We start from the raw sequence: 24013 nt of genomic DNA on the forward strand, positions 1-24013 counted from the left end.
CCACAGGCAGCACAAAGGAACTCCATTTCCAAGACAATAAAGGCACGCTTTGTCCTGTTAACTTTTCATTTGCACTTGCTTTCCAAGTGGGCGGAGTAATTTCCCCTGGTGAACATGTGCTCGCTCATTGAAATTACACCATTAGAAATACACTACATGACCAGAAGTATGTGGACACCTGCTCGTACAACATCTCATTCCAAAATCATGGGCATTAATATGGTCCCCTATTTTATTTCTTTGTATTTTTTATTTAACCTTTAACTTGGCAAGTCAGTTAAGAACAAATTCTTATTTTACAATACAGTACACCCTTTGCAGCTGTAACAGCCTCCAGCCTCCAGCTTTCCACTAGATGTTGGAACATTGCTGCAGGGACTTGCTTCCATTCAGCCACGAGAATTAGTGTCACGCCTAGGGTTGCACATTTTGGGGAATATTCAGAGGTGGAAACTTTCCGTGGGAATTAATGGGAATAATGGGAAGTAACGGGAATATATGGGAATTAACGGAAATATATGCAAATGAATATCAATACTATTTAAATGTAGATGTTTTTTGCATTGGATATATTTATCATATCATATAGAGACAGAAACATAAACCTTTTACCTTATCATAAGTAGACATAATGGCAAATGATGAAATCCTTCCAATATAATTTTTTTTAAACTAAAGAATTAAACTTTAATGAAAGTGAGTTGACTCTTCACGTGGGATGATTTCACTGAACAACAAAGAAAAAAAAGAAAGAGAATATTGAATGATCCCCAATGATCCATTGTATCTCCCAAAAAATGTTGTAAAAAAATCTGTTAAATGATAGTCTAGAAACTAAAGCTTTAGTTGTCTTCCTCTCATGTCTTCTCCCAAGAGGTGGACCTCTTCAATGTCCACCTCTTGAACACCAGACTCTGAGGCCTCATGTTCACTGTCACTTTCCAACCTTGCAAAGGATGGCTCGTTGTCAGGCTCAAAAAGCCTCAAATTTGCCTGGATGGCCATAAATTTTTCAGCCCTTGTATTGGTCAGCCTGTTGTGTGCTTTGGTGTGTGTGTTCCCAAACAAGGACCAGTTGCGCTCTGAGGCAGCTGATGTTGGTGAGATTTGGAGGATGAATGGAGGCAACAGGGGAAAGAGCCTCAGATCCACAAAGTCGCTTCCACCAGGTGGCAGATGAGATATGTTGGCACGACTGCCATATTGCATCTCCATCACAAAGCCATTGCTTGGAAGTGTACTTCTCCAGACATCCAGGTCAAGGTGGCGAGACACCGTAGTGATGACACCATAGGCCTTGTTGATTTCTGCACCAGACAGGATGCTCTTGCCAGCATACTTGGGGTCCAACATGTACGCTGTGGCATATATGGGCTTCAGGCAGAAGTCTTCACGCTTTTTGATGTATTTCAGAACTGCAGTTTCCTCTTCTTGGAGCAACAGTGGGCAGGGCACTACGGATTTATTCTCTTACATCTGCAAGCAGATTCTGAACATCAGACAGGATGGCATTGTCCCCCTCAATCCATGCAATGGCTACTGCTATATGTTTCAGGAGTTTCAGGCTGCTTACCACTCTCTCCCAAAATACATAATCCAGGAAGATCCTCTTGATGGGGCTGTCTATATCGGCCATTTCTTGGAGAGACTCCTTCCCCTCCAGGAGACTGTCAAACATGATGACAACACCACCCCAACGGATGTTGCTGGGCAGCTTCAGTGTGGTGCTCTTATTCTTCTCACTTTGCTTGGTGAGTTAGATTGCTGCTATAACTTGATGACCCTTCACATACCTAACCATTTCCTTGGCTCTCTTGTAGAGTATATCCATTGTTTCAGTTTTCAGGAGCAGATTCAATGCATGAGCAGCACAGCCAATGGGTGTGATGTGAGGGTAGGACCACTTTAGACCAAGCAGCCTTCATCTTCACAGCATTGTCTGTCACCTGTGAAAATACCTTCTGTGGTCCAAGGTCATTGATGACTGCCTTCAGCTCATCTGCAATGTAGTGCCAGGTGTGTCTGTTGTCCCTTGTGTCTGTTCTCTTGTAGAATACTGGTTGAGGGTGGAGATGATGTAATTAATTATTCATTGCCCACAAACATAGTGAGTGTTGCAACCGAGGACAGACCATTTTTACGTGCTTCAGCACTCAGCGGTCCCGTTTTATGAGCTTGTATGGCCTACCACTTTTCAGCTGAGCCATTGTTGCTCCTATATGTTTCCACTTTACAATAACAGCGCTTACAGTTGACCAGGGCAGAAATTTGACGAACTGACCTGTTGGAAAGGTGGCATCCTATGACGGTGCCACGTTGAAAGTCACCAAGCTCTTCAGTAAGGCCATTCTTCTGCCAATGGTTGTCTATGGAGATTGCATGGCTTTGTGCTCAATTCTATAAACCTTCCAGCAACGGATGTGGCTGAAATTGCCAAATCCAATCATTTGAAGGGGTGTCCACATACTTTAGTATATATATTGTACATTGTGATTCTAAACTGCCTTGACTGAGGTTTAGTGATGGTGTGATGTGCAGGCAGTGGTGTTGTGTATAAACATTGTCTTCTTAATGGGAAACACCCCTACCAGGCTGTTGACACAGCAAATGTAAACACAGCAGATGTTTCTTGAAGGCATTCAGTTGTACAACTGACTAGGTATCCCCCTTTCCCTTTCCTTTCTCCAAGGAATTTAATGCATGAGTGGTTATCAGTCCCTAACCGTCTCAAACTTTTCTGCCATGCCTGTTTGTGTGAGGAGAGGAGAGGTTTTGGTCCCACTAGTTTTACAGTGGCTCTCTCAGACAGAAATATGTCATGGCTGTATGGCAGGCCAGCCTGGCTTCATAGAATGTCTGTATTGTTTTAGCAGAAGGGCCAGACTCTTGAATCACTCCCAAGGCATCCATCACCAATGTTATTATGGCTGTTGTGTCATCCCTATTTCACTTCATGATTATAATCCCATAGCTTTTTTTGTTTCTCTTATATGTATTATGATAGATGTTTAAATGAAGTGTGGACTTTGCTGTCCTGGCATATCTGTGTCAGGACGGCCCACAGACCCCTCCCTGTAAGTGGCAGTTGGCGTAGTGGGCAATCTGGGCAGAGGACTAGATGACTCCCTCCACAGCCATTAGATAAGAGTTTCCACTGTATTTTTGCTCGGTCTATCAGGCAGCGAGCTGTAAGGGGCAGAAATGCTGTAACACAAAGTTTAACGTGTGACTCAATTCTTATTTCAATCTAGTTTTGATAATACATACAATGGGTGCCTTTCACTAGTTAGCCTAATGGATTCAAATCTTCTGTTTGTTTGTGTTTGTGTGAGAGAGAGATGATCTACTGATATACAGTGCCTTGCGAAAGTATTCGGCCCCCTTGAACTTTGCAACCTTTTGACACATTTCAGGCTTCAAACATAAAGATATAAAACTGTATTTTTTTGTGAAGAATCAACAACAAGTGGGACACAAGCATGATGTGGAACGACATTTATTGGATATTTCAAACTTCTTTAACAAATCAAAAACTGAAAAATTGGGCGTGCCAAATTATTCAGCCCCTTTACTTTCAGTGCAGCAAACTCTCTCCAGAAGTTCAGTGAGGATCTCTGAATGATCCAATGTTGACCTAAATGACTAATGATGATAAATACAATCCACCTGTGTGTAATCAAGTCTCCGTATAAATGCACCTGCACTGTGATAGTCTCAGAGGTCCGTTAAAAGCGCAGAGAGCATCATGAAGAACAAGGAACACACCAGGCAGGTCCGAGATACTGTTGTGAAGAAGTTTAAAGCCGGATTTGGATACAAAAAGATTTCCCAAGCTTTAAACATCCCAAGGAGCACTGTGCAAGCGATAATATTGAAATGAAAGGAGTATCAGACCACTGCAAATCTACCAAGACCTGGCCGTCCCTCTAAACTTTCAGCTCATACAAGGAGAAGACTGATCAGAGATGCAGCCAAGAGGCCCATGATCACTCTGGATGAACTGCAGAGATCTACAGCTGAGGTGGGAGACTCTGTCCATAGGACAACGATCAGTCGTATATTGCACAAATCTGGCCTTTATGGAAGAGTGGCAAGAAGAAAGCCATTTCTTAAAGATATCCATAAAAAGTGTTGTTTAAAGTTTGCCACAAGCCACCTGGGAGACACACCAAACATGTGGAAGAAGGTGCTCTGGTCAGATGAAACCAAAATTGAACTTTTTGGCAACAATGCAAAACGTTATGTTTGGCGTAAAAGCAACACAGCTGAACACACCATCCCCACTGTCAAACATGGTGGTGGCAGCATCATGGTTTGGACCTGCTTTTCTTCAGCAGGGACAGGGAAGATGGTTAAAATTGATGGGAAGATGGATGGAGCCAAATACAGGACCATTCTGGAGGAAAACCTGATCTGCAAAAGAGTCTGCAAAAGACCTGAGACTGGGACGGAGATTTGTCTTCCAACAAGACAATGATCCAAAACATAAAGCAAAATCTACAATGGAATGGTTCAAAAATAAACATATCCAGGTGTTAGAATGGCCAAGTCAAAGTCCAGACCTGAATCCAATCGAGAATCTGTGGAAAGAACTGAAAACTGCTGTTCACAAATGCTCTCCATCCAACCTCACTGAGCTCGAGCTGTTTTGCAAGGAGGAATGGGAAAACATTTCAGTCTCTCGATGTGCAAAACTGATAGAGACATACCCCAAGCGACTTACAGCTGTAATCGCAGCAAAAGGTGGCGCTACAAAGTATTAACTTAAGGGGGCTGAATAATTTTGCACGCCCAATTTTTCAGTTTTTGATTTGTTAAAAAAGTTTGAAATATCCAATAAATGTCATTCCACTTCATGAGTGTCCCACTTGTTGTTGATTCTTCACAAAAAAATACAGTTTTATATCTTTGTTTGAAGCCTGAAATGTGGCAAAAGATCGCAAAGTTCAAGGGGGCCGAATACTTTCGCAAGGCACTGTAACAAAAAAAGATTACCAATGTCCAGGGTAGAACATGAGGAGTTAAGTTATGTTGAGCTTATACTGCTGTTCACCATGTAGGTCCAAGCAATTACTCTTAGGAAATGGCTGGCAACTGCATTATCCCTCAGGCCAGCATTTATTCATTTATATCCAATCTTGTGAATGAGTTCAGTGTGTTTAAAAATTAAAGTAGTTAGCTTACTATTTTAGCATTGTCAATAGGTTTAGCTTTGAAATGGGTATTTGATTCTGTATTTTTTTTTTCATCTGAAAATGAAATCAAGCACAGTATTCATTTTAAAGATAAGTTGAATATCTAAGTACTAAGCTAAGATGTTTCTGTATTCATTTCCTCAGTATAATTTGATATAACTGTATAGAAAGACTTCCGATTCTTTTAAATGAATAACTCAACCATCATGCACCATTACCTAAGTTAAAACCTGACCTGAAACAAGAATGTCATGTAACACTGTTTTCACAAACAATTTAATACAGATAACACCTGTTAAGAGTTGGGTTACATTTTTTTTTTGAGGTTGTGAAGACAATCGGACTGCGGGAGGTGTGGTTCTTTGGTCTGCAGTACCAGGATACAAAAGGTTTCTCGACCTGGCTCAAGCTCAATAAGAAGGTGAGCGCCTCCATTTAAACAAGGATATAGTGAACAAGGCTTCCATGCCACCTTAAGTAAAAGAGAAACTGCTCCTGGCGCCTCCACTCATCTTTATGACCCCTGACACTAGGTGACAGCCCAGGATGTAAGGAAGGAGAGCCCACTGCTGTTCAAGTTCCGGGCCAAGTTCTTCCCTGAGGATGTGTCAGAGGAGCTGATCCAGGAGGCCACCCAGAGGCTGTTCTTCCTGCAGGTAAAGGAAGGGATCCTCAACGATGACATCTACTGCCCCCCGGAGACGGCTGTGCTGCTGGCCTCCTACGCCGTGCAGGCCAAGTACGCTGATTACAACAAGGAGATTCACTTGCCAGGATACCTGTCCAGTGAAAAACTGCTGCCTCAGAGGTGAGGCCTCCACCATCTCTAGAGTCTACATAACACCTTTTGATTGCACCTTTGTACTCTCATGTTTTTATGGTGTCATATAATTTTGTCTTTGTGTTTTTAGGGTCCTGGACCAGCACAAGCTCAACAAGGAGCAGTGGGAGGAGAGAATCCAGGTGTGGCATGAGGAACACAAGGGCATGCTCAGGTACTGAATCACACACACACATTACTTACTCACCCTCCTAGCTCTGTTGTCCCTGGCCTGAGAAACATCTCTATTGGTTTCAATTGAAAGTTGAGTATCTCTGCACAGTAGGACATACCACATCATGGTGAAAATTGCTTAAGCTTCTCTCATAGAGTGAATAGATTTGCACTGAGAGCTTGATTATGTGAAAGCATGTGCTGTGATGTTTTGAAGCATCTTGACCATCAACTCCTATTAACAACTATGGCAGCTACCTAGCTGTTAGTCTTCAAATAACTTAACTGCTTGTGTTCCTTTACTTTGGTGCATTTTTTAGATGTAAGTGGCGTATTTTCAAAACTCTTGAAGGCCCAGTGCAGTCAATAACGCAATATTCCTGTGTTATATGTACAGTATATTTCCACACTATATGAGGTTGTGATAATGCCCTTTTAGTGTAAGAGCTGTTTGAAAAGACCGGCTGAAATTTCAGCCTGTTTTGGTGGGATGGAACTTTTTTCCTGCCTGGTGACATCACCAGGTGGTAAATTAGTTAATAGACCAATAGAAAGAAGAAAGAGTGTTCCAAATCTCTTTGCCAATAACAGCTAGATTTCAGTTTTTCCCTCCCCACTTAGACCACTCCCAGATTTTGTAAATTATTTTTACCATTTCAATTGAAATCAATCACAGTAATGTACTTAATTGTTACCCGGAAATGATTTGTTATTGAGATAAAAACGTCTGCATTGGACCTTTAAAAACTCTAATCTAGTGATGGGAAACCAAGGCTTTCTAAACCCTTTTGGGGCTTTCACCAAATTGTGGTGCCATTTTAAAATGTTATTACACTGGTCTTTTAACACATTATTGACATCTGCTGAACAGGAATAAATTTGTGTTTTTCAAAATGTTTATTTAGGCTTGTTTTCCCATTGCATCTATCAGAACTTTGTGGTGCAATGGATAGGTGTGAGTGTTGGTAAACTAAATTTAGTTAGAATATGGGGTTTGCATCCCACATTCTACTTACCCTTTTTGCCTCCAGGTTCGCTATGTTTTCTAAAACTGTGCATCCGTGGTATTATTTAGGATACTGAAGACAAAAGATGATCATAGGCTACACTAAATAAAACAAATGATTTGAACACCAGTGGGAAGATGGGTTCACAGTAAATTATTTTTTTAAACTATAGCCAAGATTCAATCTTGTGCCTATGCTGGTGTGTTATCCCAAATCTCCATCCCTACCTACTGAGCTACCGTTTAGGTGCTATAAACTGAAAAACATTAAGTAAATTGGTAAATAAGGTATCCAGCAGAGGTTGGTGTTTGAAAGCAACTTTGTATCAAAGAAAGCACCACTGTGAAATCAGTGGGATCTCGCATTTTGCAACACCCATTTTGAAAAAGCATGTGATCAACCGAAGCTTCAGACGCCATTGATCATGTGGTAATGTTACTTTGAAACTAGCCGTCATTGGCATATGCTTCAAAACGAGTAATAAATCAGTAGTGTGACGGTCATCATCACATGGTATTGTTACTTTGATACAAGCATCGTTACATTGTGTCCAATCAGTAGTGCTTTGAAAACTGCATCGGAGCGTCGGAGCTCTGGTATCAATCGTCCAATCACTACTCTAAACTGATAACACTTGTAATGCCCCCTATGTTATGTTCAGAACATTTGATTGTGTATTCATTGGAGTTGTGCACATCTTTCACCCCTGAGTCATTCATGCAAAATCTAGGTTTTTCGTGAATCTTTTGTGAAATACCATGAGAGCATTTTACCATAACTTGACATGCACATTTATTTGTTTGCAAACCAGAATTTTTATCATTTTAATCCAATGGCATGTTGTGAGCATGATGAGAAATACAGTTTCATTATCCTACTAGGGGTATTGTTAAGTAGTTGGCTATGGTAAAAACAGAAGGAGTTTGGATGGCTGATGAGCTTTCTAAACCTCCCATCCATATAGAAATTAAATATGAAATGAAATTACTCGGGATCTATATACAATGCCCTCGGAAAGTATTCAGACCCCTTGACTTTTTCCACATTTTGTTAGGTTACAGCCTGATTGTAAAATTGATTACAATTTATTTTTCCCCCCTCAATCTACACACAATACCCCATAATGACAAAAGAAAAACTGTTTTAGTGATTTTTTTTCTTCATTTTTTTAGCGGAAATATAACATTTACATAACTATTCAGACCCTTACTCTGTACTTTGTTGAAGGACCTTTGTCAGCGATTACAGCCTTGAGTCTTTTTGGGTATGACGATACAAGCTTGGCACACCTGTATTTAGGTGTTTCTCACATTCTTCACGGCAGATCCTCTCAAGCTCTGTAAGGTTGGATGGGGAGCGTTGTTGCACAGCTATTTTCACATCTCTCCGGAGATGATTGATCTTGTTTAAGTCCGGGCTCTGGCTGGGCCACTCAACTATATTCAGAAACTTGTCCCAAAGCCTCCTAGTCCCAGTCCCAGTCTCCCAGTCCCTGCCCCTGAAAAACATTCCCACAGCATGATGCTGACTCCACCATGCTTCACTGTAGGGATGGTGCCAGGTTTCCTCCAGATGCGACGCTTGGCATTCAGGCCAAAGAGTTTATTCTTGGTTTCATCAGACCAGATAATCTTGTTTCTCATGGTCTGAGAATCCTTCAGGTGCCTTTTGGTAAACTCCAAGCGGGCCGTCATGTGCCTTTTACTGAGGAGTTGCTTCTGTCTGGCCATTCTTCTATCAAGGCCTGGTTGGTGGAGTGTTGCAGAGATGGTTGTCCTTCTGCAAGGTTCTCCCATCTCCACAGAGGAACTCTTGAGCTCTGTCAGAGTGACCATCGGGTTCTTGGTCAGGTGGCCAGCTTTAGGAAGAGTCTTGGTTGTTCCGAACCTTCTTCCCCAGGTCTGTTCCTAGACCCAATCCTGTCCCAGAGCTACGGATAATTCCTTTGACCTCATGGCTTGGTTTTTGCTCGGACATGCACTGTCAATTGTGAGACCTCATATAGACAGGTGTGTGCCTATCCAAATAATTTCCAATCAATTGAATTTACCACAGTTGGACTCCAATCAAGTTGTAGAAACATTTCAAGGATGATCAATGAAAACAGGATGCACCTGCTCAATTTCAAGTCTCATAGCAAAGGGTCTGAATACCTACAGAAGCAAAAAAAAGTATGTGAATCCTTTGGAAATACCTGGATTTCTGCGTAAATTGGTCATAAGATTTGATCTGATCTTCATCTAGGTCACAACAATAGACACACACAGTCTGCTTAAACTAACGACACACAAACAATTATAAGTGTTCATGTCTTTATTGAATTCATTTTTCCGTCGATGATAGCAAGTTGTCCAGGCCTTGAGGCAGCAAAGCAGCCCCACACCATGCCGCTCCCTCCACCATACTTTACAGTTGGGATAAGGTTTTGATTTTGGTGTGTTGTGACATTTTTTATCCACACATAGTGTTGTGTGTTCCTTCCAAATAACTGAACTGTAGTTTCGTCTGTCCACAGAATGTTTTGCCAGTAGCGCTGTGGAACATCCAGGTGCACTTGTGCAAACTTCAGACGTACAACAATATTTTTTTTGGACAGCAGTGGCTTCTTCCGTGGTGTCCTCCCATGAACACCATTCTTGTTTAGTGTTTTACGTATCGTAGACTCGTCAACAGAGATGTTAGCATGTTCCAGAGATTTCTGTAAGTCTTTAGTTAACACTCTAGGATTCTTCTTAACCTCTTTGAGCATTCTGCGCTGTGCTCTTGCAGTCATCTTTGCAGGACGGCCACTCCTAGGGAGAGTAGCAACAGTGCTGAATCCAGGCTGCATCACATTCAGTCGTGATTGGGAGTCCCATAGGGCGGCACACAATTGGCCCAGCATCGTCCGGGTTTCTAAATAAGAATTTGTTCTTAACTGGCTTGCCTAGTTAAATAAAGGTTCAATTAAAAATAAATGAACTTCAGATCAAATTTGATGACCAATTTATGGAGAAATTCAGGTCATTCCAAAGGGTTCACATTATTTTTCTTCTCACTGTATATAAATAAGGTATTTCTGTTTTGTTTTTTTATATAAATGTGCAAACATTTCTAAAAACCTGTTTTCGCTTTGTCATTATGGAGTATTGTGTGTAGATTAATGAGGATAAACACTTTTTTTTGTAGAATAGACTAATGTAACAACATTTTGAAAAAGTCAAGGGGTCTGAATACTTTCCAAAGGCACTGTACGTCCATACATTTTATTTAACTGGTACCGTTTACCTTCAGACAAGTCCCGTGACACGGGTGCGTCAATAGACTCTTAAGGACTCTGGAACAGTGACTCGAACAAAACTATTTTTAAAGTGATATCTGATTAAATGTATGGTGGTGAAGCTGCATACCGAAACCCTGATCCCTGCAGAAAGTGAAGAGTGCATTCAAAATCTACTCAGTACACAATTGACAGAGATACTGCATGGTTGATTTCTGTACGACGTCTACCAGTGCGTGCTGTAGTAAAGTGGAGCTGTTTTGCTAAAAGTAAATTTTGTCTTTTGCCTAATTGTCTTGATGAAGAGAGTTTAGAACACTTTTTATGCAACTGCTACAGAACTAAAGAAATATGGGATCTGATGAAGATTTTGATGTAGGTGTCTTCGATACTCATATAGATGACAATACTAAAGAATGATGGTGGACAGTAATATGCATTGTGATCAATAAGATTTGGAAGACAAGATGCATTGACTATAAAACTCATTTTTGTCCCCTCAAACTCTATTTTTACACAAATCAAAACAGAACTAGGGCGGCAGGTAGCCTAGCGGTTAAGAGCGTTGGGCCAGTAACCGTAAAGTTGCTGGTTTGAATTCCTGAGCCGACATCTGTCGATGTCCCGTTGAGCAAGGAACTTAACCCTAATTGCTCCTGTAAGTTGCTCTGGATAAGAGCATCTGCTAAATGATGTAAATGTAAACTAAAAAGAAGCTGGCCTACAGAATCTTCCATGGACACTATTAAATCTATAAATCATGTAATGTAATTATGAACGCATGTATTGATGTGAAAGCTAAATTGTATGTATATGAACTAGCCTATTATGATTGTAAAAAAACTTAAATAAGTGATTTTAAAGATGTATGTTGGTGTAGCATGGTGTTGAATGCCATTTCTGCCCCATACAACATTGTACAAGATCACCTTTTCTACATGTCTTGACAACTGATATAGTATCGCCTTTCTCTCTAATTGATTCATCAATGAAATTCAGATGAGTGGAATATATTGCTATATACAACCATTTAGTTCAGCAGTGCATTGTACACTACACTATAATTCTAAATGGTAGCACATACAGTGACTCGTTCCACTTTGTCCTATTGAAACACACTGGCTGATGGAGAATTATGATGTAGTATTTACAGCCACATACATATATGATTTGGTTTTAACTTCCAACATAAATTGATGTTAAATTGATACATTTATTTTACAGTGTTCAGCAGTTCTTAAACTATATACAGTGGGGCAAAAAAGTATTTAGTCAGTCACCAATTGTGCAAGTTCTCCCACTTAAAAAGATGAGAGAGGCCTGTAATTTTCATCATAGGTACACTTCAACTATGACAGACAAAATGAGAAAAAAAATCCAGAAAATCACATTGTAGGATTTTTTATGAATTTATTTGTAAATTATGGTGGAAAACAAGTATTTGGTCACCTACAAGCAAGATTTCTGGCTCTCACAGACCTGTAACTTCTTCTTTAAGAGGCTCCTCTGTCCTCCACTCATTACCTGTATTAATGGCACCTTTTTGAACTTGTTATCAGTATAAAAGACACCTGTCCACAACCTCAAACAGTCACACTCCAAACTCCACTATGACCAAGACGAAAGAGCTGTGAAAGGAAACTAGAAACAAAATTGTAGACCTGCACCAGGCTGGGAAGACTGAATATGCAATAGGTAAGCAGCTTGGTTTGAAGAAATCAACTGTGGGAGAAATTATTAGGAAATGGAAGACATACAAGACCACTGATAATCTCCCTCGATCTGGGGCTCCACGCAAGATCTCACCCCGTGGGATCAGAATGATCACAAGAACGGTGAGCAAAAATCCCAGAATCACACGGGGGGACCTAGTGAATGACCTGCAGAGAGCTGGGACCAAAGTAACAAAGCCTACCATCAGTAACACACTACTCCGCCAGGGACTCAAATCCTGCAGTGCCAGACGTGTCCCCCTGCTTAAGCCAGTACATGTCCAGGCCCGTCTGAAGTTTGCTAGAGAGCATTTGGATGATCCAGAAGAAGATTGGGAGAATGTCATATGATCAGATGAAACCAAAATATAACTTTTTGGTAAAAACTCAACTCGTCGTGTTTGGAGGACAAAGAATGCTGAGTTACATCCAAAGAACACCATACCTACTGTGAAGCATGGGGGTGGAAACATCATGCTTTGGGGCTGTTTTTCTGCAAAGGGACCAGGATGACTGATCCGTGTAAAGGAAAGAATGAATGGGGCCATGTATCGTGAGATTTTGAGTGAAAACCTCCTTCCATCAGCAAGGGCATTGAAGATGAAACGTGGCTGGGTCTTTCAGCATGACAATGATCCCAAACACACCGCCCGGGCAACGAAGGAGTGGCTTCGTAAGAAGCATTTCAAGGTCTTGGAGTGGCCTAGCCAGTCTCCAGATCTCAACCCCATAGAAAATCTTTGGAGGGAGTTGAAAGTCCATGTTGCCCAGCAACAGCCCCAAAACATCACTGCTCTAGAGGAGATATGCATGGAGGAATGGGCCAAAATACCAGCAACAGTGTGTGTGAACCTTGTGAAGACTTACAGAAAACGTTTGTTGGCAATGACAGAGGTCAAAGGGTATATAACAAAGTATTGAGAAACTTTTGTTATTGACCAAATACTTATTTTCCACCATAATTTGCAAATAAATTCATAAAAAATCCTACAATGTGATTTTCTGGATTTTTTTTTCTCATTTTCTCTGTCATAGTTGAAGTGTACATATGATGAAAATTACAGGCCTCTCATCTTTTTAAGTGGGAGAACTTGCACAATTGGTGGCTGACTAAATACTTTTTTGCCCCACTCTACATGTACGTAAACTAGGCACTACATAATTTTGGTTCAGTAGTTATCAGTTTTGAGCAGTTTGATTAAGTGATAGTTAAAGGTATTGCTAACAAATGACAAGCAAATTATATCAAAAGTAATGTGAATATTACATTTTGAAAAGCAGATACCTAGATTGAATATGTATACAAATTGAAAGAGTGATTTGGTGCAGTGAACAAATTACTTTGACTTAGGTTTATTGTACTGAATCAATTAAATGTACTTAGTTTTTGAAACATCTGTTTTGATTTTTGTGCTTACAGTTGTGAAAATGTACCACATACTTGTGAACATTGCACCAGTCATTGAAAAAAAAGAAAGGATTTAATGTAATTTGTAATACTTCCACAGAGAGGATTCAATGATGGAGTACCTGAAGATCGCCCAGGACCTGGAGATGTACGGTGTCAACTACTTCAGCATCAAGAACAAGAAAGGATCAGAGTTGTGGTTAGGAGTAGACGCCCTGGGACTCAACATTTACGAACAAAATGATAAGTGAGTGTCTCATGTCGAAATATACACCACAGGGGTACTCACACGTATGGGACTGAAATATGTTAAACATATGCTGTACAAACTTAGGTACAATGGTTGTTTTCTGATTATGACTACGTGCAAAATAGTGCAAATATCACTGTTTATATGTTATTTTTTCCTCAACAGGATGACACCTAAAATTGGATTCCCATGGAGTGAAATCAGGAATATTTCCTTCAACGACAAGAAGTTTGTCATCAAACCCATTGACAAGAAAGCACCAGTATGTAACCACCCTCTCTATACTCATCCATAGTTTATAAGGTTATACAGTATTATACAGTATCTCCTAGGTACAAAAAAATCATTATTGTTGCCATAATTATTTTTTGAAAGACTGGTATGGACTGGTCTCATAGACCAGACATAACATAGTAACATAACATAGCATAGCATAACATAACATAGTAAATATACATCTCGGACACTGTAATTAGTATATGTTACATTTGGTATGGTTACATAAGTTACTTGAGACAAAAAGAATGTCTAGCAACCCAAAGGTTGCATGTTTGAATCTCATCAAAGACAACTTTAGCTACTTAGCTACTACCTTTTAGCTACTTAGCATGTTAGCTAACCATTCCCCTAATCTTAACCCTTTTAGCTAACCCTTACCCTAACCTTAACCTAACTCCTACCCCTAGAGCTAGCTAATGTTAGCGTTAGCCACCTAGCTAACATTGGTCACAACAAATTGGAATTCTTAACATATACATTTGCAAATTTGTAACATGTTGTACATTTTGGAAATTCGTAACATATTGTACGAATTGCAATTCGTTACATATTATACAAAATGGATGATGGACATCCACAATTTAATACATACTATACGAAACGTAACAATTCAAACTAAATGGAGTGTCTGAGATTTATGTATAAAATAATACGAAATGCTCTGAGACTACGTTGGATAGTCAAACATGCTTTCTCTTCTAGGACTTTGTATTCTATGCTCCACGACTGCGTATCAACAAGCGCATCCTGGCACTTTGCATGGGCAACCATGAGCTGTATATGCGTCGCCGCAAACCAGACACCATCGAGGTACAGCAGATGAAGGCTCAGGCCAGAGAGGAGAAGAACCACAAGAAGATGGAGAGGTCAGTGTCACCACCACCACACACTCAAGCTACTGCTAACATGAGTCTATTTCAAGACATCCGACCTTTGGTTACTCCTGCCTCTGTGTCATCCTTGTACAAGCCCAACAGCAATGCTCAAAAATAAAGCTGAACATGGGCGTTTGTGCATCAATTGATAGTTTCTAACATTAAAATCAGCAGACTGTTGTGGGTGTCAACTAGTGGCCACTGGCCACACATGAGGGTCTTTGTTATGAGTGGATTTTTCTTAAGAAATTCCCTCTAACTTCAGTAGCCATCAGAACAATGACAGATCTATTTAGCTAATGTTTACGTTGTCCTATTGTCTGATAAAGAAGGCTTGACAATGTTAGGAAGTTATCCATGTTCCCTCCCTTCTATATCCCTGTTTACTCTACGGCCTCTGTCCACCAGGGCACTGCTGGAGAACGAAAAGAAGAAGAGAGAACTTGCTGAAAAAGAAAAGGAAAAGATTGAAAAGGAGAAGGAGGAGCTTATGGAGAGACTGAAACAGATTGAGGAACAGACAAAAAAAGCTCAGCAAGGTTGGAAACACCCTATTTCTGTAGTATAAACAAACTATTATCTTCACTCTTAAAGCTGGGAGTCTTATAAGTGTGGTTGTTCATAGCTTTTTATTGATTGTTGTCTAAATACACAAGTTGTGTGTTCACCCCATACAATGTAAAGCACTGTAAGGCCTAATTTATCCTTTATTTATGCAAGTTAGTCTTGTTGAGGTAAAACATATTTTGCAAGAGAGATTAATGAAGCCCAAGCTACAGTACACCTAATTAATTCTGTCTATTATCATCATTACTGTGTGTGCAGAGTTGGAGGAGCAGACACGGAGGGCCCTGGAGTTGGAGCAGGAGAGGAAGCGTGCTCAGGAGGAGGCGGAGCGTCTGGAGAAGGAACGCAGGATGGCTGAGGAGGCCAAGACCGCCCTGCTCCAGCAGTCTGAGAACCAGATGAAGAACCAGGAACACTTGGTGAGTTACACACACATTAATGAACAGCACACGCAGTGTCAGCACGTAGCATTGTGCTACAGAGTGATGAGCTGAGCAAAGGGATGAATATGAATTACTGTAGTTCATTCATTGGAATATAACACATCAATTATTATTTGTATTGTATAGGAACATGTATTATTATGATAGTTAATATTATTATTCTAGAAATTGTGAAATGTATGAAAATCATTGTTTAACTTCTAGTTTTCTAACTGTGGTAGTCTTCACATGGGTTGGAAAGGAAAATAAGCAAACATCTGTTGAAACTTTCAAATCCAAATTCATGGAAAGAAAGTGAAAATAAAAAAATTGTTTCCACAGGCCACGGAACTGGCTGAGCTGACCTCAAAGATCTCCCTACTGGAGGACGCCAAGCAGAAAAAGGAGGATGAGGCAACGCAGTGGCAACAGAAGGTGTGGTCTCAGCTACTGCTCTCTTCATTCACTCTGACCTCCCCCACCTTCTCAAATGGTTTAGTCCCATGTGTCATTAAACTATAGTCAATGTTACAGTAATTTATCCATTAGAAAAAAGAAAAAAATTAGGAAAACCATAGCCTAGCATTCAAACTTAGCCCTGATTTGCTGTTCTGAAGTTATAGCAGTTGGGCACTGTTTGTTTTAAGATACCATACTTAGACTCCCTCTGGTGCAGGGAATTGCTCCATAGGAAGGGCCCCTCCTCTCCTCCCTGTGGGCATGGTGACTCATGCTGTGGTGTGGGCCTGGCTGTAAGGGGAGGGTTCTCTGTCTTTACGTTAGGGAAATCCTGTTTGCCTGGGAGGATATCTTTCACCCCATTGTGCTTTTTTCCCTATTTTAGCATTTGAAAGAAAGCAAATCTAAATGGCAGGTCCCAAATGTCCTGTGATTGTGCTGTCTAGAACAAACCCATTTTCATACCATGGATTTATGAGCTTAGACTGTCACTGATTGGTGCACCTGTCACCCAGGGAATAAATGTATATTTTGGGTCCATTAGGACTGTAGAATCTTATAGACGTCATATTTCTTCTGCCAGGGGGCAACAGCAAGAAGGCACCAACAGAGGGGGTCGCCTCGCTTCTAGTCCTTACGAAACTATGCAGTATTTTTTTTATTTATTATTTCTTACATCGTTAGCCCAGAAAATTGTACGTTTTATTACATACAGCCGGGAAGAACTATTTGATATCAAAGCGACGTCAACTTACCAACATTACGACCAGGAATATGACTATCCCGAAGCGGATCATTTGTTCGCACCACCACCCAGGGCATTTGATGTGATCCCAGAGGCTGACCCAAAACAACGTTGCCGCAGAAGAGGTAAACAGAGTGGCCTCCTGGTCAGACTTCGGAGGTGTGCACTCCACCCACCGCTTCCGAGTATATTACTCGCCAATGTCCAGTCTCTAGATAACAAGGTGGACAAAATTAGGGCAAGGGTTGCTTTCCAGAGAGACATACTCTGTTTCATGGAAACATGTCTCTCTCGAGATATGTTGTCGAAGTCGGTACAGTCACCGGGATTCTTTGTGTCGCACCGACAGAAATAAAGATCTCTCTGGGAAGAAAGGCGGGGGTGTATGCTTCATGATTAACGACTCATGGTGTAATCATAACAACATACATGAACTCAAGTCCTTTTGTTCACCTAACCTAGAATTCCTCACAATCAAATGCCGACCATATTATCTCCCAAGAGAATTCTCGTCGGTTATTGTCACAGCTGTGTATATCCCCCCTCAAGCCGATACCACGACGGCCCTCAAGGAACTTCACTGGACTCTAAACCATCATCCTGAGGCTTCATTTATTGAAAGCGCGAACCACCGCATTTAACCATGGAAAGATGACCGGGAATATGGCTGAATACAAACAGTGCAGTTATTCCCTCCAAAAGGCAATCAAACAAGTGAAATGTCAGTATAGGGACAAAGTGGAGTTGCAATTCAACGGCTCAGACATGAGACGAATGTGGCAGGGTCTACAGGCAGTCACGGACTACGAAAAGAAAACCATCCACGTCAGACACTGACGTCTTGCTTCTAGACAAACTAAACACCTTTGCCAGCTTTGAGGATAATACAGTGCCACCGACGCGGCCCACTACCAAGGACTGTGGGCTCTCCTTCTCCATGGGCGACGTGAGTAAGACATTTAGAAGTGCTAAACCTAGCAAGACTGCCGGCCCAGATGGCATCCCTATCCGTGTCCTCAGAGCATGTGCAGACCAGCTGGCTGGTGTGTTTACGGACATATTCAATCTCTCCCTGTCCCAATCTGCTGTCCCCATATGCTTCAAGATGACCACCATTGTTTCTGTACCAAAGAAGGCAAAGGTAACTGAACTAAATGACTATCGTGCTGTAGCTCTCACTTCTGTCATCATGAAGTGCTTTGAGAGACTAGTCACGGATCATATCACCTCCACCTTACCTGCCACCCTAGACCCACTACAATTTGCATACCGCCCCAATATGTCCACATGAGATGAAATCGCCATCATCACATAACGCGGCCCTATCCCATCTGAACAAGAGGATGTAAGAATGTTGCTCATTGACTACAGCTCATTATTCAACACTAGAGGTCGACCGATTATGATTTTTCAGCGCCGATACCGATTATTGGAGGACCAAAAATGCTGATACCGATTAAATCGTCCGATTTAAAAAAAAATATATATATGTATTTGTAATAATGACAATTACAACAATACTGAATGAACACTTATTTTAACTTAATATAATACATTAATAAAATCAATTTAGCCTCAAGTAAATAATGAAACATGTTCAATTTGGTTTAAATAATGCAAAAACAAAGTGTTAGAGAAGAAAGTAAAAGTGCAATATGTGCTATGTAAGAAAGCTGACGTTTCAGTTACTTGCTCAGAACATATGAAAGCTGGTGATTCCTTTTAACATGAGTCTTCAATATTCCCAGGTAAGAAGTTTTAGGTTGTAGTTATTATAGGAATTATAGGACTATTTCTCTCTATACCATTTGTATTTCATTAACCTTTGACTATTGGATGTTCTTATAGGCACTTTAGTATTGACAGTTTAACAGTATAACTTCCGTCCCTTTCCTCGCTCGAACCAGCAACACAACGACAACAGCCACCATTGAAGCAGCGTTACCCATGCAGAGCAAGGGAAACAACCACCCCAAGGCTCAGAGCGAGGGAAGTTGGAAAAGTTATTAGCTCGCGTTAACTAGCTAGCCATTTCACTTCGGTTACACCAGCCTCATCTCGGGAATTGATAGGCTTGAAGTCATAAACAGCGCAATGCTTGACGCACAACGAAGAGCTGCTGGCAAAACGCACGAAAGTGCTGTTTGAATGAATGCCTACCACCGCTCAGTCAGATACTTAGATACAGTCAGATTATATGCAACGCAGGACACACTAGATAATATCTAGTAATATCATCAACCATGTGTAGTTAACTAGTGATTATGATTGACTGTTTTTTATAAGATAAGTTTAATGCTAGCTAGCAACTTACCTTGGCTTACTGCATACGCGTAACAGGCAGTCAGTCTCCTTGTGGAGTGCAACGAGAGAGAGGCAGGTCGTTATTGCGCTGGACGAGTTAACTGTAAGGTTGCAAGATTGGATCCCCCGAGCCGACAAGGTGAAAATCTGTCGTTCAGCCCCTGAACGAGGAAGTTAACCCACCGTTCCTAGGCCGTCATTGAAAATAATAATGTGTTCTTAACTGACTTGCTTAGTTAAATAAAGGTATGAAATAATAATAAAATAAAAAAATCGGCGCCCAAAAATACAGATTTCCGATTGTTATGAAAACTTGAAATCTGCCCTAATTAATCGACCATTCCGATTAATCGGTCAACCTCTATTCAACACCATAGTACCCTCCAAACTTATCATTAAGCTTGAGGCCCTGGGTCTCAACCTCGCCGTGTGCAATTGGGTCCTGGACTTCCTGACGGGCCACCCCCAGGTGGTGAAGGTAGTAAGCAACATCTCCACTTCGCTGATCCTCAACACTGGGGCCCCACAAGGGTGCGTGCTCAGCCCCCTCCTGTACTCCCTGTTCACCCATGACTGCGTGGCCATGCACGCCTCCAACTCAATCATCAAGTTTGCAGACAACACATCAGTAGTGAGCTTGATTACCAAGAACGACGAGACACGCACTTGGAGTGTGGTGTCAGGAAAACAACCTCTCACTCAAAGTCAACAAAACAAAGGAGATGATTGTGGACTTCAGGAAACAGCAGAGGGAGCACCCCACTATCCACAACGACGGGACAGCAGTGGAGAAGGAGGAAAGTTTTAAGTTCCTCTGCATATACATCAAGGACAAACTGAAATGGTCCACCCACACAGGCAGTATGGTGAAGGCCGCGCAACAGCGTCTCTTCAACCTCAGGAGGCTGAAGAAATTTGGCTTGTCAGCTAAATCCCTCACAAACTTTTACAGATGCACAATTGAGAGCATCCTGCCGGGCTGTATCACCGCCTGGTACGGCAACTGCACCACCCACAAACGCAAGGCTCTCCAGAGGGTGGTGCGGTCTACGCAACGCATCACCGGGGGCAAACTACCTGCCCTCCAGGACACCCACAGCACCTGATGTCACAGGAAGGCTAAAAAGATCATCAACAACAACAACCACCCGAGCCACTGCCTGTTCACCCTGCTACCATCCAGAAGGTGAGGTCAGTACAGGTGCATCAAAGCTGGAACTGAGAGACTGAAAAACAGCTTCTATCTCAAGGCCATCAGACTGTTAAACAGCCATCACTAACACAGAGAGGCTGCTGCCTACATACAGACTGGAAATCATTGGCGACTTTAATAAATGGATCACTAGTCACTTTAATAATGCCACTTTAATAATGTTTACATATCTATTTTATACCATCTATTGCATCTTGTCTATGCCGCTCGGTCATCGCTCATCCTTATATTTATATGTATATATTCTTATTCCATCCCTTTACTTAGATTTGTGTGTATTAGGCAGTTGTTGTGGAATTGTTAGAATACTGTTAGATATTACTGCACTGTCGGAACTAGAAGCACAAGCATTTCGCTACACTCGCAATCACATCTGCAAACCAAGTGTATTTGACCAATAACATTTTATTTTATTTGAACAGAATCAGACAGGTGAAAGATTGGCTAGTGCTGTAGTGACACAAAATCCTTTATGGATATATTAGATTATACTGGACTCGGCTAAACCATTAGCTAACACTGTAGTTCACCTGAAGTTCACCCCTATGTTTGTTTTTATCACATAACCTATTGATTGATATTCCTTCTCCTGAATCAGTTCATACCATGAGTCATTAACATTAGTGGCTGCCCCCCTTAGGCCTGCATGGTGCAGGAGGACCTGGAGAAGACCAAAGAGGAGCTGAACAGCAAAATCATGGCATCACACATACAGGAGCCTATGCAGGCCGAGAACGAGCATGACGAGAACGACGAGACCAGCGACCAGGCCAGTGCCGAGTTCACGGGCGGCATCTCCTACAAAGACCGCAGCGAGGAGGAGCGTATGACCGAAGCCGAGAAGAACGAGCGTGTGCAGCAACACCTGCTGGTGAGTGACCGACTGTGGCTGCTGTCCACATCAAACACCTCCAGGACTAGAGACACAGCTGTTTATAGGGGTTGCATCACTCTTTATGATATTGTAGAGATTACAAGAATGGGGCCTATAAACATGTCCTGGTATGCCTGTGTTGTTGTGTGAGCCGTAGTGAGACTTGGCAGTAATGTTATCTTTCCTCTACCAGGCTTTGAGCTCGGAGTTGGCCATCGCTCGAGATGAGACCAAGAAAACCGCAAATGACATCATCCATGCGGATAATGTGAAAGCTGGACGGGACAAGTACAAGACCCTCCGGCAGATTCGGTCGGGCAACACCAAGCAGCGTATAGACGAGTTTGAGTGTATGTGATGTATCTTGTTTGCAACTACTATAACCCCCACAGCGGTGCCATACTTGGTCCATTCATTCTAGACTGCAGACCTGCCTCACACAAGCTACAGTGCCTTTTACCCAAACAAGACCAGAATACATATCAAAAAGCAAAACAAAAGTACAGCAAAATGTATATGAATAATGGTGCACAAATCACATTACAAGTAATGTTATTCAGAATTATGAAATAAGTGGATGCATCAGGGACATTTTTTATAGAAGAATGGTTTAAAGTGAATAAAATTTGATAATACATTTTCCAGACTTGGGTTATAGATGGAGGGTGTTTTTATTGATTATAATTTAGTTATTTTTAAGTGATTCATCTCTCACACTGTTTTAAACTAAAAATTAACAAAACAACACAATGCAGGACAGCTGCAATTATTATGTTATGGTTGGCCACATTTTAGGTGTCATTATTTCAGAGCAGGTTTGTTTGTTTTGAAGTAGACCTGTTACTGTAAGCATTTTCCACAAATTAAGAGAACATCAAACTGTAATTAGATTGTAGTTTTTTATTATATTATAATTTTAGGCATTTAAAGAGATTGTTGTCTTTCTAAGAGGACATCTTTGTTTGGAAACTCTCAACAGTATTACTTTTACATAAGATTTTATTAAGTCCATATGAAATAAGTGCTGGAATACCACGTTTTCCATTTTCAGAGAGACACATACTTATGAATGACTCTTTATAGACCAAGTGTATCTGCTATGACATATAGCCATGCACACTAGTAGCTACCATGATTAGGGGTTTGTTTTTGTATATCAATCCTAAGTATTGATAAGTATTTTATTATATGGAATTTTTAGAAATATGATTCTAAGGCCTGTCTTGAAGGAGTTATTTTGTGATTTGGATTTTTCAATAAAACAGGTTATGATGTGTAAAAAGATGGATGTCTTATGAAATGTAAAGTTGTCTGCATGCTTCCCATCCGAAACAGTTCAAAATAGTTTGTATATATTATGACGACATGTTGTGACGTTTTGGTCTTCTGCAATGTTGTTTTTTTTTGGGCTGTTCGTGCACACAATTTTAGTTTCTTGAGGTAAATTGAAATTCGGTAACTGAAGTCTATGCACCTTCATCATTGGTCAACAGTAGGGATTCTTCAATCAAGTGTTTGTTGTCAGTCAGCGTGAGACAACTTGTTTTCATGCAAAAATCACTTGAGAAATACTACAACAAACATCTTAAATATAAAATTGCGCCACTAAAACCTCATCGCCAATAAAACCTTATTTTAAATTAATTCGGATTATTTTGAGGAAGTGTACACTGGCTACCGCGCCTCAAGAGGGACAAAGAGTAGTAACGACCCTGGGTTTACAAGAGCGGATATCGACTCTGCCGTTTGAGCATGCTTTTGCGGCACAGTCGATAGCGCGCTGGACTTCGGGCTAGAAGGTCGAGGGCTCGAGACCTGCTCCCTGCCTGTTTCATTACGTTATAACCCCAGGGTCGTTACACTACTCCCCCCTTTCAAAGAGCGCGTCCTCGCGCTAGCTTGCGACTCAACGTCATATAGGAACGCGCTCACATGCCACGCGCCCATATTGCCGCTACTTTCTCATTCATTTTTAGCTGAGTTTGGCTAGGAGTAAACCGTACCTAGTATGCAGATGTCTTAAGTGTCCCGCTAGCCTTTTGTCAATTCAATTATATGCATGACTGGAAGCCACCAGCCATAATCAAAACAAGGATGTTCCAGTACAAGGCAGTGCTTTGTCTTCAGCAGACATTTGCTGCTAGTCTTCATTTCAACTGTCATTAAAAGCAGAAACTACAGTTTTATGTGTTATGTTTTCCCTTTTCTTTCTTTTTTTTATGATCTCAGAAACACGAATTTTGGGCAAATGCCGGATGGGCTGGTCCATCTTTAGCCAGGTGGGAATGTCCAAATATGTGTTTTTGTGCAGATGTATCATTATTTGGCTGATAATTGGGGCCTCAATGAAAAGAAAAATGGTTTGTATGTCAAATTTCGAGGTTGCTCCAAATGTCGAATTTCAACGTATTTTTGACACCGTGGGTTGACTCCTGCTCAGTATCATTCCA

At 41.1% G+C, this 24013-nt stretch overlaps 1 protein-coding gene across 1 annotated transcript in view; it reads left to right on the plus strand.

The window, feature by feature from the left end:
- Positions 1-22845, plus strand: part of msna (moesin a) — a 37133-nt gene extending 14288 nt beyond the window's left edge. Inside the window, exons 3-13 of the mRNA XM_021618371.3 lie at positions 5521-5616; positions 5729-6003; positions 6107-6190; positions 13676-13822; positions 13991-14087; positions 14807-14970; positions 15388-15518; positions 15805-15965; positions 16311-16403; positions 21330-21560; positions 21757-22845. Coding sequence (XP_021474046.1) covers positions 5521-5616; positions 5729-6003; positions 6107-6190; positions 13676-13822; positions 13991-14087; positions 14807-14970; positions 15388-15518; positions 15805-15965; positions 16311-16403; positions 21330-21560; positions 21757-21921 — 1644 coding nt within the window. The 3' untranslated portion in view covers positions 21922-22845. The remainder of the gene's footprint in view (positions 1-5520; positions 5617-5728; positions 6004-6106; positions 6191-13675; positions 13823-13990; positions 14088-14806; positions 14971-15387; positions 15519-15804; positions 15966-16310; positions 16404-21329; positions 21561-21756) is intronic.
- Positions 22846-24013: the final 1168 nt, after the last annotated feature.

The sequence above is a fragment of the Oncorhynchus mykiss genome, chromosome 10, assembly GCF_057628025.1.
Source record: "Oncorhynchus mykiss isolate SJ-2025 chromosome 10, ASM5762802v1, whole genome shotgun sequence".
NCBI classification, from domain to species: Eukaryota; Metazoa; Chordata; class Actinopteri; order Salmoniformes; family Salmonidae; genus Oncorhynchus; species Oncorhynchus mykiss.